The 16,010-nt window shown below is 47.1% G+C and overlaps 3 protein-coding genes across 3 annotated transcripts; 2 read left to right on the top strand and 1 right to left on the bottom strand.

The window, feature by feature from the left end:
* On the top strand, positions 5,098-6,756 carry LOC8065214 (anthocyanidin 5,3-O-glucosyltransferase). The gene has a single exon (XM_002445306.2). The coding sequence runs from the start codon at positions 5,136-5,138 to the stop codon at positions 6,537-6,539; it is 1,404 nt and encodes a 467-aa protein (XP_002445351.1). The 5' UTR covers positions 5,098-5,135; the 3' UTR covers positions 6,540-6,756.
* Positions 8,289-9,317, bottom strand: LOC8065213 (early nodulin-like protein 1). Its single transcript, XM_002444123.2, has 2 exons — positions 9,043-9,317; positions 8,289-8,882 (listed from the first exon to the last, which is right to left on the bottom strand). Exons 1-2 carry the CDS (start codon positions 9,215-9,217, stop codon positions 8,455-8,457), a joined length of 603 nt encoding a protein of 200 aa, XP_002444168.1. The 5' UTR covers positions 9,218-9,317; the 3' UTR covers positions 8,289-8,454.
* Positions 11,794-16,010, top strand: LOC110437244. Its single transcript, XM_021465623.1, has 4 exons — positions 11,794-12,133; positions 12,230-12,303; positions 14,946-15,082; positions 15,734-16,010. The coding sequence occupies exons 1-4, from the start codon at positions 11,794-11,796 to the stop codon at positions 16,008-16,010; spliced, it is 828 nt and encodes a 275-aa protein (XP_021321298.1).

Below are 16,010 nucleotides of genomic sequence, written 5' to 3'. Positions count from 1 at the left end.
CAAGATGATATGAACCTGATTAACTAAGCAAACTATTTTAAAATAATTGAAAGGAAAAAGATAACTACCAAGTTTACCTCTTGGCAAGGCGTTCAGTGTTTTTAAGTCCTCTGAACGGGACCCTCTATTTTCTTAGTCGTCCTGGGATTCGCTGGATGGTGTAGTCGGTGGTTCCGGCGGTGCTTCCTCTTTGTGTATAACTATCTTTTCTATACACACCTGACTCGGTGCTACGGTCTCCTCAGGACAGTTCTGTTCAAGCTGTATGTCTTCAGACCTTACAACTTCTCCTTCATAGTCTACCCATCCGTCCTTGATGATTTTGCCTTCTCTGGTTGCGGTTGCGTCATCTCCTTCTTGTCCTGACCTGCTTAGAGTCTTCAACTATATAGTTAGGGTCAGTAAGATAGCGGCGTACCTTCTCAGAGGGGAAGTTCATGTGGACTTCTCCGGTTCCAATGTAGATGATTGCTTTAACAGTGCCGAGGAACAGTCTCCCAAGGATGATGGGTGGATCGTACTCATCTTCTCCCATGTCAATAACCTTCAACCTTTTGGAATGTCTGATCTGCCATCTGGACCTGAATGTATGTCGGTTTTAGGGGCATGGTTCCGAACAGGAGCTGATAGGTGACTGCGGCCATTATGTTGACGCCTGATCCAGTGTCGCAAAGCGTCTTCTGCAAGTTGTATCCATTAATGGAGCACTAGATGCTTGGCACACTTGGGTCATTCTTTTTGGTCAAGAATGGTGACTTAAATCGACGATTTTGACTTCCTTGAACTGCAGTGACCATCTTAGCTGACTTGGTCCACATTTGCTTGTTCCTGTTCCTCCTGTTGGTCCTCTTCCTTAGTTCATGTCGGGATTGCTCTGAGATTTGTGTAGTCTTGTTTTTGAAAGAAAACGTCTCCTTCCTCCCCTTGATGTAGAAACTGATCTTGGCAGCACTAGCGTAGATGACAGCTCCTGAGGTGTTCAGGAATGGCCTCCCTAGGATGATGGGTGCCCTCTCATCAGTACTAGTCTCTGTCACCATGAAGTTTGCTGGAGCATACAAGGTACCAACTCAGACGCAGAGGTTCTTCCATATTCCCTTTGGGAAACTTAGTGCCTGATCTGCAAGCTGCAAACACATGGTTGTTTCTAGGAAAGGATGTGTAAGGAATTTTTCATAGAGTACCCTGAGCATAATGTTGAGGCTGGAGCCAAAGTCGCAGAGTGCTTCTGGGAAGTCCACCATGCCGATGGAGATCGGGATGACGGGGCGTCCTGGATCGCCTCTCTTGACCGGCAGAAGGTCAGTAATTACTTCCACAATGGGGTTACTCCAGTAGTTACGTCCTCAAGCATCTCAGGGCAGTGATTGCCTGAGTGTCCAGTATCTCCAGTGTGTTTGTGCTCGTAGATCTAGGTTCTTCACTAGGTGGAGTCTGGGAGTTGTAAAAGTCCTTCATATTTTACTCGAAGTGTACCTGCTCATAGACAAGGCAGAAATCAAGTGCATGGGCCATGTTGGTGGAAAACACCAACAGAACCAAAAGTGTATTTGTTCTTCTCTAACCTTAAGCATAGGGAGCAAGACAAAGTTGATGGATAATAAGATTATAAGTGTAGTATTTAAAACATTTGTCAGATCAGATCGCTCAACCTAATGGAAAGATAATCTATCTATACTTATGTTTTGTTTATATATTCCAAAGATTGAATGTGCAACACTTTAGCTCATATGAATAGGAGTGTGGGATCACAAAGGTGGAAGGGCTAAACATGTTGAATCGATTGGGTTGGTTAATCTAGAGTCGTAAATCATACATGTTTGTCACTTTTATTCATGTGAACGCCAGAACCAAGAAGAAGCTTATAAAAGTGATAGTCAAGTACCTTAAGATGTTACCTTACTTGAAGCGTGATGGTACAGTATCTCCTTGTGGAAGCTTTCCTTTCTTAGCGGTTGTGTATCGTGTTTGTGGCACCCTCCATGGATCATCTCTTGTGAGCTATGCCTTCCTCGTGCAAATTGGTAAACTTCATGTGTCTCTCTCTTTGTCTCCAATGTGAGTTTATCTCAGGACTTCCCAAGTCGATATTGAAAGTTTTTCTACAGGGGTTAGTCCAACAAAATATCCAATATCTACTATAGCATACTATCGGCTCAAAAATCAACCTAGACACCATATCTAATTTGATTTAGGAGGGCGTTTTAACCTAAGCATCATGCTTAATTTAAAATCCTTTGGAAGTAAGATCATCATTCCTAAATTAAGCACCATGCTTAATTAAGAGATAAATGAAACTACTCCAAACCTGGACATATACTAAAGCAAATAAAGGTAGCATGAAAGCATTTATAGAGATCTACTCAAGTGGAGATGAAGTAGTGTGATTAGTATTTAATAAATTGAGCATGTCTCAAAGGTAGGGACAACCAACATAGCAACATGGCAAAGGATGATTTTATGTAAAGTACTCCCCCAAGCTTGAATTTTTCAAAATTCAAGTTTGGATGAATTTAATTCAATGTTGTATGATGATTGGTTGGACATACCTTGTGCTTGTCATTCATCCGATCTTCTTGCTCCAACCCTGGAAAGGTTAGTGACAAGAATACCCGAAGGAATTTTTTTACAATTATCCTTATATGCTCAACACACAAGGTAATGTTGCAAATATTAAAAGCTCATGTTACGATCTGATCAGTGCTTGTTTTAGGACACTAAGCTTGTCCTTGGGAAACCATCAATTTATGTCGGCGAAGTGGTTTCCCCTCCAACGCTGACCTATATCAAGATCAACTCAACGAGATCTGCAATATTTAATATAGACATGCATCGACAACCGCCCTTTTAAAGTTTTTATAAATAGAAAGAATGAGGTGGTTGGAGATCTCGAATGTGGTGATGTTGGAAAAACCAATGGATTGGGAAGATGTTGCATATGAGCATGGAGTAAATGAAGTGGCTATGAAATAACTTCCATGCTCATTAAAGCTTAGTGTGAAATCCATGTGGTATGGTGAAAATGATAAGGTGATTGTGGTAAAAAGGAAAAGAAAAAGGATACACGGACGACTTGGTTCGAAACTAGCACAGCTACCGTTCCCCGGCAACGGCGCCAGAAAGCTTGTTGGGTATTTTAAACGCAAACAGAAAAATCCGCAAGTGCACGGATACCGATGTAGCCTTCACCCGGGAGTATTCCAGAGTATCGATTTTCCACAAAGAACGTGAGTGTACTAATTAAGATCCAAGATCGCCCAAGGATAACTATATAATTATTTTTGGTGGGAAGAGAGGAAGTTTTCTGAGAGTTCTCTAGTTGATCTAACAATCAAGAATTACTTCAAGATTATTTATATCGGGACATCAGAGCACTAACCACAGAAACAGATGAGAAGGGGGCCAGGAAGGTCTGACTACGGTCCTACAAACACCGATCTGAACGAGGTGGAATACGTCGACCGTTAGGGCTGCCACTACCCTAAGGCTACCACAACAATCCGTAGGATTGGGTGCAATTCCAGGTAATCGCAAGACTAAACACCACGTCTAATCTACTAATTACTACTCTAGCGTTATAAAGACTAGAGCACTTGATGCAAGCGGGAATCCAATAAATAACTTGAATGTAAATAAAAGTAATTAGAGAACTCAGGAATTATGAATTGAAGAACCTGGAGAACGATGAAGAACGAACCAGTTGCTGCAAAAGTACAATGTTGAGGAAGATTCGACAGATCCGGCTCCTCCTCCGCTCTCCTCTTCTCTCTCCCTATTTTCTAGATTACAACTAGAACTAACTAGAACTAGAACTAGAGGAACTAGAACTAGAACTAGATGAACTAGAACTAGAACTAGATGAACTAGAGGTAGAACTAGAAGAACTATAGGGATCCTCTCTACTTGGATGAAGAATTGAAACCCTAACTTTGATTCTGTAGAAGAGGTATGATCTCCAGGGGCCAGGGGGTCTGGTTTTATAGTCCCTTCAAGTGAATATGGACCGTTGGATCAAACCGACATTGATTGAACGGTTATCCTTGATCCCTTAGGTCGGTGGAGCACGATCCGCGAGTTTGGACGTGATTGGGCAGAACTCCAGGGCGGGCGCCCTCAGGACTTGGGCGGGCGCCCTGTCCCTGAGTCCTCTCGTCGTCCGTTTCGGTCCCGTGGCTTCTGGAGTCTTCTAGATGATAGAAAATTGCGCGGCACGTTAATATCTCTATGTAAACCCGACGTGTGGGCCTTTCTTTCGTATTTCTTGATAACCGCCTGCAGAAATAGACAAACATCAAAAGTCATGGAATTCTGTCAGATAAAACCCTAAGTGTGGGTGTTGGTTGCATATAAGTCCTTTTCCATGATTAGTTGATAGTTAAATGTGAGCATTAAGGCCCGTCAACAGACTCAAAGACGCAGATCGAGTCCGCTATGTCGTTCCTCCCTGAACGCGTCTGTGAATGGTAGGGATGAGGTCCAGGTAGCGGCTACTTCTACCAGGAGCGGTATGCATCACGAGGAAGATGAAGGCGACGACGGACACGAACCTGCGACTGCGAGCGGCGGCGCCTCCCTTCGCGCGAAGGGAAACACACGCGAAGAAACACGCCCGTGCACAGAAAGACGCGCTCAAAGATTTGGCTGGGTCCACTAGATAATTGCTAAGTCCAAAATGCTAAACCATTGAGGATGGCCATATTTTTTTCTTTATATTTGCAATTGGGACTTGGCAAACAATAACAAATGCCAAACCATTGGAGGTGCTCTCAATGTAGCATCCTTAATTCCTGGTGCACGTGGATAAAAATGCAAGCAACCAACTTCTCTCCCAAGGCTCGACTATTTTGTCATTTTCGTCGATGCAAAGTGCTAGCCAACAACTATTATCACGGATCCACCAAATCTTAGCCGCCTCCAAAAATTTTAGGTAAAACAAAGCCGCCGGCTCCTTTTGTTATATAGAGCCTCACCAAATGTTAGCCACCTCCAATATTTTTAGATAAAGTAAGCCGGCTCCTTTTGTTATATTATCTAGAGCCTCCTATAGGTACTCTACTATATAGTATATTGATGCGTGCAGTTGCAGTTGCAACTCGGAACATACAGCATTCAGGCTTTCATTCAGCGCGCGAGCCATGGGGAAGAAGACACTCGTGCTGTACCCATGGCTGGGCGTTGGCCACCTCAACCCCATGGTGGAGCTGGCCAAGACCCTCATGCGCCACGGCCTCGGCGTCATCATCGCCATCGTCGACGCTCCCGACACCGACGCCGTGTCGGCCGCCGCGGTCGCGCGCCTCGCGGCCGCCAACCCGGCCATCGCGTTCCGCCTCCTGCCGTCCCCGGCAAGCCCCGACCTCGGGGCGCACCCGGTGAAGCGCAGCATCGACACAATGCGGCTTGCCAACCCTGCGCTCCGGGACCTGCTTCGCTCGCTGCCCGCCGCCGACGCGCTGCTGCTCGACATGTTCTGCGTCGACGCGCTCGACGTCGCGGACGAGCTCGGCGTCCCCGCCTACTTCTTCTGCCCTACCGCGGCCAGCGACCTCGCCGTGCTCCTCAACCTTCCCTACTACTACCCTACCGTGCCGTCGTTCCGGGAGATGGGCAAGACTACGCTCGTGCGCTGCTTCCCGGGCATGCCGCCGATCCGCGCCATGGACATGCTGCAGACGGTCCATGACAAGGAGAGCGACGCGACCAAGGTCCGGCTCTACCAGTTCAAGCGCTTGGCGGAGGCGAGGGGCGTGCTGGTCAACAGCTTCGATTGGCTGGAGACCTGGGCCCTGAAAGCGCTCGACGACGGTGTCTGCGTGCCCGGCCGGCCGACGCCGAGAGTCTACTGCATCGGGCCACTAGTCAACGATGGCCACAAGGCCGCAGAGAGGGGCGGCGAGAGGCACGAGTGCCTGGTGTGGCTGGACGCGCAGCCCAGGCGGAGCGTCGTGTTCCTCTGCTTTGGTAGCATGGGCACCTTCTCGGCCGCACAGCTTCAGGAGATGGCCCGCGGGCTAGAGAGCTCTGGCCACCGGTTCCTGTGGGTAGTGCGGAGCCCGCCGGAGGAAAAGAGCCAGTTCCCTGAGCCAGACTTGGAGCGGCTGTTTCCGGCGGGGTTCTTGGAGAGGACGAGGAACAGGGGCATGGTGGTGAAGAACTGGGTGCCACAGTCAGAGGTGATGCAGCATGAGGCCGTCGCCGCGTTCGTGACGCACTGCGGCTGGAACTCCACGCTGGAGGCAATCATGTCGGCATTGCCGATGATCTGTTGGCCGCTGTTTGCCGAGCAGCGCATGAATAAGGTGTTCATGGTGGAGGAGATGAAGATCGCAGTCGAGATGGAGGGATACGAGGAGTTCGTCAAGGCAGAGGAGGTGGAAGCCAAGGTGAGGCTCGTGATGGACACCGACCAAGGAAAGATGCTGAGGGAGAGGCTCGCCAATGCTAAGGAGAAGGGCTTGGAGGCCATCCACGAAGGCGGGTCTTCTGAAGCGGCATTCGCAAAGTTTCTGAGAGACATGGAAGTGGAAAAAATGCCATAGTCCACAGATGAACATCAACTCCAAAACTGAGAGTAGAAGTTCATCCTTACTGAAGGATTCAGATTTACAAATTATGTCATCTTATAAATAAATCAAACCTAAGAAGCTGGTGCATGCTTCTTACCGTATATTGTATCTAGTGAGCCAGTTAGAGAAACAACATGTGTTCTTAAAATGCTAAATAAATGTTTACTTAATTGTACATCAACATCACTTCGTAAACCATGGTCAGCTTCATCAACTAAAAAATCAGCTGTTCATCTTTCTACTTGCTGTAGATGCTTAGCACCTGTTACAATCTAGGTGTTATTTGGTTTCAAGAAGAGCAAAGAATGTTACGAGCAGTAACAGGTAGGGATTACTTGTTCTGTTTGGTTGAGCAGCAACGTGCCACCACAATCGAGAGCAATCAGATGTCTGAAAGGCTCGGATCCGTTGCCCAGTACAAGATTACCATCGCACAGAAACAAATAAAAACTGTGTTATCCGACCACGCCATTAAGGGCGTCCGCAATGGTGTTCAAATCGCTAACTATTTGATTTTTTGGAAAAATGTTATTGGCTCTCAATAGCAATTTGCAAATAGAAGCTAGCTTAGGAAGTCGCTAGCTATTGTAGAGAGTATTGTGAGAGAGTTTCGCTAGCTAGCTATTTGATCTCTTTCCAATAAAAGTGCTACTTTTTTATTATTTTTATACGTCATCTCGCTAACTATTTATAAAGTGTTATTGAAAACCAATAGAATTTCTACTAGCTAGCTATTTAATAACCATTGCCGACGCCCTAAGCCACTGAACCAAACATCATGATGGTCTTCATACAGCACATAGATACCTCATACCTGCTTTTCTCGAACAAGTTGGAAAACTGCGCATTATCACTGTATTAACAAGGAATAAAGATAAAAGTATACAGGGAACCAAATTAGCAGACAAACAAAAGAAATAGTAAAAAATAATGGAGGTACAAAAGCAGAAAGAAACAGGGCACTGAAACTATGCAGTGAAATCAAGGTGAGTTCGATGAGCCTGGAAGGAAGTACTCCAGTAATTTACTGAAGGATCATCAGCTGTAAGCCTTTTTCTGGGTACTAAAATATAAAATTGTTATTAAATCTAGGTAAGTTAATATCACATTGCTAACTGCCCCCAGCAAATTTCGAACAAAATTAGCAGCTTTCTGCAGCATCACAGGTCGTTTGGCATGGTCCCATCTAAAGCAGAAGCAGAGTTGAAGATTGCATAATTTTGGTTATAATTAGGGTGCTGCCACCTTCGGACTGTGGTTGCTCATCCTGTATCACAGTTTCAGGCACGTCAAAACAGCATAAGATGGCTAGATGCACAGCACAGGCGTAGTCTGATCTGATAAAAGAACAGCTGAACAAGAGGGTGTGGGGGCAACAAAAAGAACGCTTGGTGGAGGTGAGTGGCTCAGCGAGTCAGCGGTTGTCTGTTGGCGAAATTACTAATTGTCTATTTAGGTTTGATCTTACCATACATGAATAAGCATTAAATATAAATAAAAAAATAACTAATTATATAGTTTGTCTGTAATTACGAGGCAAATTTTTTAGACCTAATTAATTTATAATAATTACCACACGAAAATACTACAACAGCTTAAATTTTTTCACAAGCAAACTTCACCGTTGTTTGTGTGGAACGTATTAGTGAAAATTGCAGGATCGCTGGATCGGTGAGAGAGGAAGAAGAGATTTCGAAGGCATTTATATTGACACAAGACACGAGAATGGAATGCTGATGTAAAACCACATCATGATCGATGAATTATCCTTCTATGATTTATCATCACTGACAGAAGAAGCAGCAGATTGCTTCTTTCTCTCTTCGAGCTTAGCAAGCAGGACGAATCAAAGAATTAATCTCCCAAAAAAAACGCTGCCCCACTTTGACTAGCGCCAGACCAGCAGCGCCCCAAGAACCGCAGCGGCGCCGACAAGCAGAGCGCCGCCGGTGTTCCCGGCAGCCGCCGTCCTCCCCGCGGCCCCGGTGGCCGGCGCCGGCGCCGCGGCAGGGCCCCCGACGAAGCTGGCTGCAAACGGCGACTCAGCAGCCGGCTCGGGCGCCGGGGCAAGGCCCCGCAGGCGGCCACGGCCGTGCTTGTCGGACATGACGACGAGGAGGAGGCGCTCGCCCTTCTGGCAGCTCCCTGGGGCGCCGCCGACGAAGTAGTACGGGCCGGAGCGGGACAGCGGCACGGTGGCGGCGCCGGCGCCGGCGTCCGCCTTGTGGACCGCGAGCGGGGACGCCGTGCTGCAGCGGTTGTAGTCGTCCCGGGTCACCTCCAGCACCGAGTCCGCCGCGCCGGCGAACTTGAACACTGCACGCACGCACGGAAGCAGATGTGTTCAAGCAACAGGAGGGGAGAGAATGAAGGATCTTGATCTTCCACTTGTTCTTGTGCTTGTGTAGCAAATGTTTTCCATCCTTCAACCCGATCGCTGCACTGGAAACAACGACGACGGCGAGTGATCTCTTACCGAGTTTGTCGCCGACTTGGAAGCGGTTGGCGGAGGACCACTTGGCGAGGGCGTCGGGCTGTGCCGGCGCCTTCCACGCGTCGTTGGCGCCGCCGACAACGAAGTCCCTGGCCTCGGCAGCAGCCGCCGCAGCGAGGACCACCGAAACGCAGAGGAGTAGCACCCTCGACGCCATTTGAGCAGCCAGGCAACACAAGACCAGACGCGCGCTGGAGATGTCACGGACGAGTGTGATGGAGCTCGTGAGTCAGGCAGGCAGAGTGCTGTGCGAATCGTGGCGACGGGGTGCGTTTATGTAGGCAGCGGCGATGAGGGTTGTGTCGAAGTAGCCGTTGGGGTCGAACGTTCGGGTCCTCGGGAGGTGGGGACGCCATTATTACTGTGCTGTGTGCTGGGTGCTGGGTGCTGCTGCCTCGGACTGGCTGGCAGCTTCTTCTGTTTTGGATTTTACCGTTGCCTTTGTCGTCTTTTCAGAAGAAGAAGAAGAACGGGGTCCAACGGTCAGGAACTTGAGGATTAAACAAAGGTTTTCAGAAGAAGAAGAACGGGGTCCAACGGTGAGGCGCATCTGAGGACTATAGAAAGGAGCAGCGCATGCATTTTTTGCTTGGACAATTTGTTTTTCATATAAACGTATTTAATAATTAATTAAAATATAAAAATTCGTGATTGCCTGCCTGATGATTGATCGGCAGGCTATTGCTGGATCCTGCCATGAGAATGGCCAAGGAGAGTGGAAACCGTTTGGTAGTGCTTCGGCTACAGCTCTAAAAAAAAAGTTTGTGGAGTATCTCTTTAGATGCTCTTACAACTCCAGTTTTTTTCTCAAACTTAGTACTTGGAGATAAAATCATTTGGCTAAAAAAACTTGAAGCAGAGCTAAAAAACATAGAGAGAGCATCCTCAAACACCCCTATGGCTTTAACCGAGGAGCAGATTTACTTGGGGAGCCGAATCTATTTTATGAATCGTTTGTCAAAACAGCTTCTCTTTCCAATAAAAGTTCCCAAACACCCCCTATGGCATTGGATTTTTTATTTATTTGCCACTCTTAAGTGTGCCAACTCTGCGTGTGTCAATGACATGTGGGACTATGTGAGTCACTGACATGTGGCCAGAAATGGCAAATCTGTAAGAACCCACCGTAAGGATGGCATGTTGGTGGCAAATAACTAAAAAGCCCTATGGCATTAACCGAGGAGCAAGTTTATTTGCGGAGCTAAATCTATTTTATGAATTGTTTGCCAAAACAGCTTCTCTTTCCAATGAAAGTTCCAAAATACTCCTTTTTCCTTTTTTTTTACTCTCCTTTTTATTTTTCTTTCATTTTATTCTCTCTCCATATATCACCGATGCACGCATATCTGCTTCCTTCCGTCGCCGTCGATGTCGTTCCCTGTTTCTCTTCCCTGCGCGGCATCCGCTTCCTCGCGCGTCCCTGTGTCGAGGCCGCGGCTCCTGCGCCTCCCCAGCCGCGCGTGTTGCCCTGCCCTCGAATCACGCCGCCGCTTCCCTGCTTCGTGGTCGTGCGCCTGCAGCCTCGCCCCTGCCTTCGCAGCTCCCTGCCCGCACCGCCTTCGCCTCGCATCGCCGTCCGCGTGTACGAGAAGGGTATTTCAGGGAGGGTCTCGCGTCGTCGTTTGCAGCTCCCGCGGCCTTGCTTCCTCGCGGCGGCGGCAACCTCGTGCCCGAGCGGCGCCAGCGACCCCGCGCCCGCATGTGAGCATGTCTCGGTGGGGGCAAATCTGCCCAACGCCGTGCGCTGGACCCACCGCACCTCTTGGAGCTGGTTGAATCTCGTTTTGTGGCTCCAGTTCTCTCTCTCCTCTTCTCTCAGCGGGTTTCCCGCGGGCAGAGCCGTTTTCTCTCGTTTGGCTGACGGAGCATCAAAACTGCTCCCGGAGCTGGTCTAGGAGCCATACCAAACGGCGCCTTATAGAGCATCTCCAACAGATGTGGTAAAATAAATAGCCAAGTTGCATAGTTTAGCTCTTTTGTAAAATATAGAAGTCCTAAAAAAAAGAAGAGTTTTCCAATAGATTTGCTATTTCTCTTGTATATTAAAAAATTGCCAAGTCAGCAACTACCACGGACCTATTCCACCTGCCGCTTGAAACTTTTCGTGACCTATCCCTTTGGAGTTGTATCTCGTCATGTTCTAGGCTCCTAGCGGCGCCATCGCGTGCGTCACTAGCACGAGACGCTGATCTTGGTGGCGACGTGCCGTTGCTACCTGGTAGGCATTCTGACTCATCATCGTGTGTGCCTGATATGATATTCCAAATGAGTACATCGACACACATCTTCTTTCTTTAATCCTGGTTACGGTGTTCAAGCAGGTTCCTAGGACTCTCCTAATCAAAGGTTCATAATGGAATTTGAAGATATAGTTAATGAGTTGATGGATTCTTCATCGTCGTCGTCATTGGATGAGGATGACGATGAGGTATATACTGCAGCAGAGCATATAGTACTATCAGACATTATTAATCCAGCATGGCATTGTGGTTCCTTAGAAGGACATCATGTTGTGAATCGTGATAGGCAGTCGGGACACTGCAGATTGTATGAAGATTATTTCTCAGATAATCCTACATATGGACCGAGCTATTTTAGGCGCATGTTAATTTTCTCATATTTTGTCGACTCATGTTTAGAGTATGCATTGAGGTCTGAATAATTTTTTTTATCTAACATCGTAGGTTTCAAATGCGGCGTAACGTGTTTGTCGGCATAATGAATGTCGTTGAGATGTATGATGACTATTTCGTGCATAAGAGGAATGCGGCCGGAACCCTTGGACTATCTTGTTTGCAGAAGGTGGTGGCGGCTTTTCGGATGTTAGCTTATGGAGTAGCAGCTGATGCCATGGATGACTATATCCGTATTGGGGAGACTACTGCTCTAGAAAGTCGTAGAAAGTTTGTCAGAGCTGTTGTTAAGGTATTTGGACATGAATACTTGAGGTTGCCCAATGAGGATGATACTGCCAGATTACTTGCGATTGGTGAGAGTAGAGGTTTTCCTGGCATGCTTGGTTCTATTGATTGTATACACTGGACCTGGAAGAATTGTCCTTATGCATGGCAAGGTATGTATAGGGGACATAAAAAGGAGCCAACAATTATTCTTGAAGCTGTTGCTTCTAAAGATCTTTGGATTTGGCAAGCTTTCTTTGGGATGCCAGGTTCGCACAATGATCTAAATGTTCTTCAAAGATCTCCTATATTTGCAAGGCTTGCTGAAGGTCAAGGGCCACACGTAAATTATAGCATCAATGGAAATAATTATACAATGGGTTACTATCTAGCAGATGGTATATATCCATCTTGGGCCACATTCGTGAAGACCATACCCGAGCCACGGGGTAATAAAAACAAATATTTTGCAAAAGCACAAGAAGCTTGTAGGAAGGATGTCGAACGAGCATTTGGGGTTCTACAAGCTTGCTTTGCCATTTGAAAGAGCATCTAGGCCCCTAGTGATTTCGGTGATTAATGACATTGTTGATTACTATGACAAACGTGTGTTTTGCAGAGGCAAAGTCATAGGTAAGGTCATGGTAAATAGGTACTCGATGGACAGGGACGTACATGCCTACTTAATAGTGGAAATCGGTTCGGTTTTCAAAGGATGGATGGACATCGTCAAGACTAGACTAGGTCTAAGTGCCATATGGTGAAGAAGGACACTTAGAGTAGTTTAGGACTTTGTTTTCCTTTGACCGTACTATTAAGAGGGGCTTTGATCTAGTAGCTTGACTTAGGCAAGGCTTTAGGTTTAGGTGTGGTGCACACTTGGTAAACCTAGCACTAGGCAGCTCAGAGATAGTCCTTAGATCGAGAGGAACCAACTTCGTTTTGGAGCGATCGCGTTTCGACAAAGTTAGGGTGCCCAAGGGGGCACCGGACGCTCTGTGAGTGCGTCCGGTGAGGTCCTTAGCCGTTGGCTCAGTGCGGTGCTTAGGGTTAGGCACCGGACGCTGGCACCGGACTCACTGGGCAGCGTCCGGTCCCATATCCAGAGAGGTTGTAAACCCTCCCCGAGCACCGGACGCTAGCACCGGACGCACCGGGTAGCGTCCGGTCCCATACGCAGGGAGCATGTAAAACTTCCCAGAGCACCGGACGGTGCACCGGACGCTGGAAGATAGCGTCCGGTGATCTGTCAGAAGCAAGTACAGTTAGCCGTTATGGAGCACCGGACGCTCGGTGCAGTGCTTCCGGTGCAACATAATGTGCGTCCGGTGACCCTGTTTTCAGTGGAAAACGGTTGGTCGACCTTTGGACTTTGTGGATAGTATTTATACTCCTCCACCTCGTCCATGAGAGGTCTCTTGCCCATTTGAACATCAGAGAAACTTGTTGTGGAGCAAGAGAGTAGCAAGAGCCTAGAGAGGATTGAGATTTGAGTGATTTCTTGAGAGAATCCTTCTCTAGTGAGTTCCAAGAGTCAAGTGTGTATCCACCACTCTCTAGAGCCTTGTTTGGGTCAAGTGAGTGTTCTTTGCTTGTTACTCTTGGTGATCGCCATCACCTAGACGGTTCGGTGGTGATTGGAGACACGAAGACCGCCCGGAGTTCTTGTGGGTGGCTCGTGTCAAGCTTGTGAGCGGTTTTGGGCGATTCACCGCGACAGAGTGTCAAAGAATCAGCCCGTAGAGAGCACTTGGTCCTTGCGCGGATCAAGGGGGAGCAAGACCCTTGCGCGGGTGCTCCAACGAGGACTAGTGGAGAGTGGCGACTCTCCGATACCTCGGCAAAACATCGCCGAGCACTTTCTTCCACTACTCCTTTACATTCTAGCATTTACTTTGTGTTTTTACATTCTTAGAATTGCCTTGCTAGAATAGGATTGGAACTAGGTTGCAAAACTTTTATCCGGTAGTTCTCTAGGTCACACTAGGCACAAGGGGTGAAATTGGAGCTTATAGGTTGCTTAAATTTTTAGAGAAGCCCAATTCACCCTCCCTCTTGGGCATCTTGATCCTTTCACCATTGTTCGAGCGCTGGCACGTGTGTGAGATGAGGATACAATTCAACTTGTCATGACAGCTTGTATCATTATGCACGATATGATTGTTGAAGATAAGGGAGTTGATGAAAAAGATTTCAAATATGATGATGTGGGAGAAAAGGTGACTGTATCAAACCATGCTACCCCTGAGTTTGATGCATTTATAGAGAATTACAAGAAGATCAAGGACAAGGAGACACGCACAGCTTCAAGCCGACCTTATCGAGCACTTGTGGCACAATTTTCTAGATTTATATACAAATAATACTGTTGAATAATTTCATTATCACAACATCAAGGCACTATGTATTAGTTTCCAGACCTATCTTCTTTGTTTCATTTATTAGACACTGTAATAGTTCAAGGCATATTTTTTTGTTACAAGGTTTCCTTTGATTTATATCGAAAGCCTAAACCCCAGATGCAAACGTACAAAACACTAGTGAAATTTTTAATAGTGAACTTTTTTGACCTTCTTTTATTTCATTTGACCGCAGCAGGGATCTCATCATGTGCTTCTATTTCATTATGAGGTGGGATATTGTTAGACACTCCAGCAGGAGTGAAACCTTCCATAATCATGTCGGTCAAAGGTCTCCCTGAATCCATTTCGGCTGTAAAAACATAACACAAGGAACATTCTGTATTAGTTTGTACTCTTCAATATTTGCAGTGGTGATAACTGAATGACAGAACAGAGTATCTTAACAGAGTGAGCAATTTTTTTAGACAAAAAAGTGAGCAATTATTAAATTGAAATGTGTCAAAAGCAAGCCCACATCGTTGCAGTTGAGCTCACAGTTGAGCTCAGCTCAGCTCTGTTATGCTATGAGCTATGCTATGCTTTACACTTTGTGTGTAGACAAACTGCGTCACTCTGTGTGTAGACAAACTATGGCCAATTTATTTGCAAGCAACCAGGAGGTCCCAACTATGAAAATTTAGTTTTTATGGCTTCACCCAACGACCAAGCTGTTGAGTGCCAATATGCTGCCAGAGTGTCAGTTGACATCCAAAGAGCAAGGTATGAAGTGCAGAAAAATAAGTGAAACTCATCTATGATACAGGCAACTAAAATGATTGATCTTAGTTGGTTCCCTTGCTGTTTTCAACTAAACTAACCCTTTTATACATCCATTTGTCAAGATCTATTACAATGAAGTGAAGAAAATCGAGTGCCCATGACTGAACATTGTGAAGTCAACTCACTGCAATTTTCAAAGGTAGGCCACAAAGAAATATTTAGGCTATAAAGCACTATTATACAGTAGATCAGTAGTTGAGGATAACTGCATATCACCAATCATATGAAGCTGCTGATGACCTCCCTGCCAACTATTGGCCGGGAGTGTAAACACGGAACCATGAAGCATGCACCCCCTCACCTGAGCACACATCGACGTATGGATTCGATGTAGTAGCAGCAGCACTGTTGGGTGGAAAGACTCGTCGTTGGTGGCCTCCTTGCGCTGCATTCTCCAACCATGACAGCGCCGGTGAGTCTTGCTCCCATCCGCCCGGTGCCGAAATAATGGGCAGCGACAACGAGTTGAAATCTCCCCCACGTAGTTGGGATCTCCCATCCACCTGCTGCTCCCATCCCAACTGCTGTCGATCCACCTGATGCTGCTCCCATCCGCCTGCTGCTGACATCCGTCTGATGTCGGGATAATAGAGCGGCGCAGTTGGGATCTCACCGGCACTCGGCAGAGGCTGTCCATGACGAGGATGATTCGGCCGTGCGGCAGGGCAGTGATTCAGAGGAAGCCGCCTCTCCATGGGGAAGCGCCTCCGCTGGAGCAGTAGGGAGCGGCTCACAACAAAGACAAAAACGACGACTCAGATGGGGCTCCGGCGCTGAAGTGGTTCACGACGAAGAGGAAAAGGGCGACTCCAGAGCGGCTCATATGGATACAACGAGATGGGGAATTGTGGAATCGAGCGGGTCGTGA

The sequence above is a fragment of the Sorghum bicolor genome, chromosome 7 (genome assembly GCF_000003195.3).
Source record: "Sorghum bicolor cultivar BTx623 chromosome 7, Sorghum_bicolor_NCBIv3, whole genome shotgun sequence".
In the NCBI taxonomy this organism is placed as follows: Eukaryota; Viridiplantae; Streptophyta; class Magnoliopsida; order Poales; family Poaceae; genus Sorghum; species Sorghum bicolor.
This window is presented reverse-complemented; position numbering and strand designations above follow the sequence as displayed.

Excerpts from the sequence above, each read along its gene's own strand:
- LOC8065214 (XM_002445306.2), top strand. The coding sequence starts at position 5,136 with ATGGGGAAGAAGACACTCGTGCTGTACCCATGGCTGGGCGTTGGCCAC.
- LOC8065213 (XM_002444123.2), bottom strand. The coding sequence starts at position 9,217 with ATGGCGTCGAGGGTGCTACTCCTCTGCGTTTCGGTGGTCCTCGCTGCG. Across the intron at positions 8,883-9,042 it reads CCAAGTCGGCGACAAACTCG|TGTTCAAGTTCGCCGGCGCG; the intron begins GTAAGAGATCAC and ends GCGTGCGTGCAG.
- LOC110437244 (XM_021465623.1), top strand. The coding sequence starts at position 11,794 with ATGTATGATGACTATTTCGTGCATAAGAGGAATGCGGCCGGAACCCTT. Across the intron at positions 12,134-12,229 it reads TTGTCCTTATGCATGGCAAG|GTTCGCACAATGATCTAAAT; the intron begins GTATGTATAGGG and ends TTGGGATGCCAG. Across the intron at positions 12,304-14,945 it reads CTGAAGGTCAAGGGCCACAC|ACAAACTATGGCCAATTTAT; the intron begins GTAAATTATAGC and ends CTCTGTGTGTAG.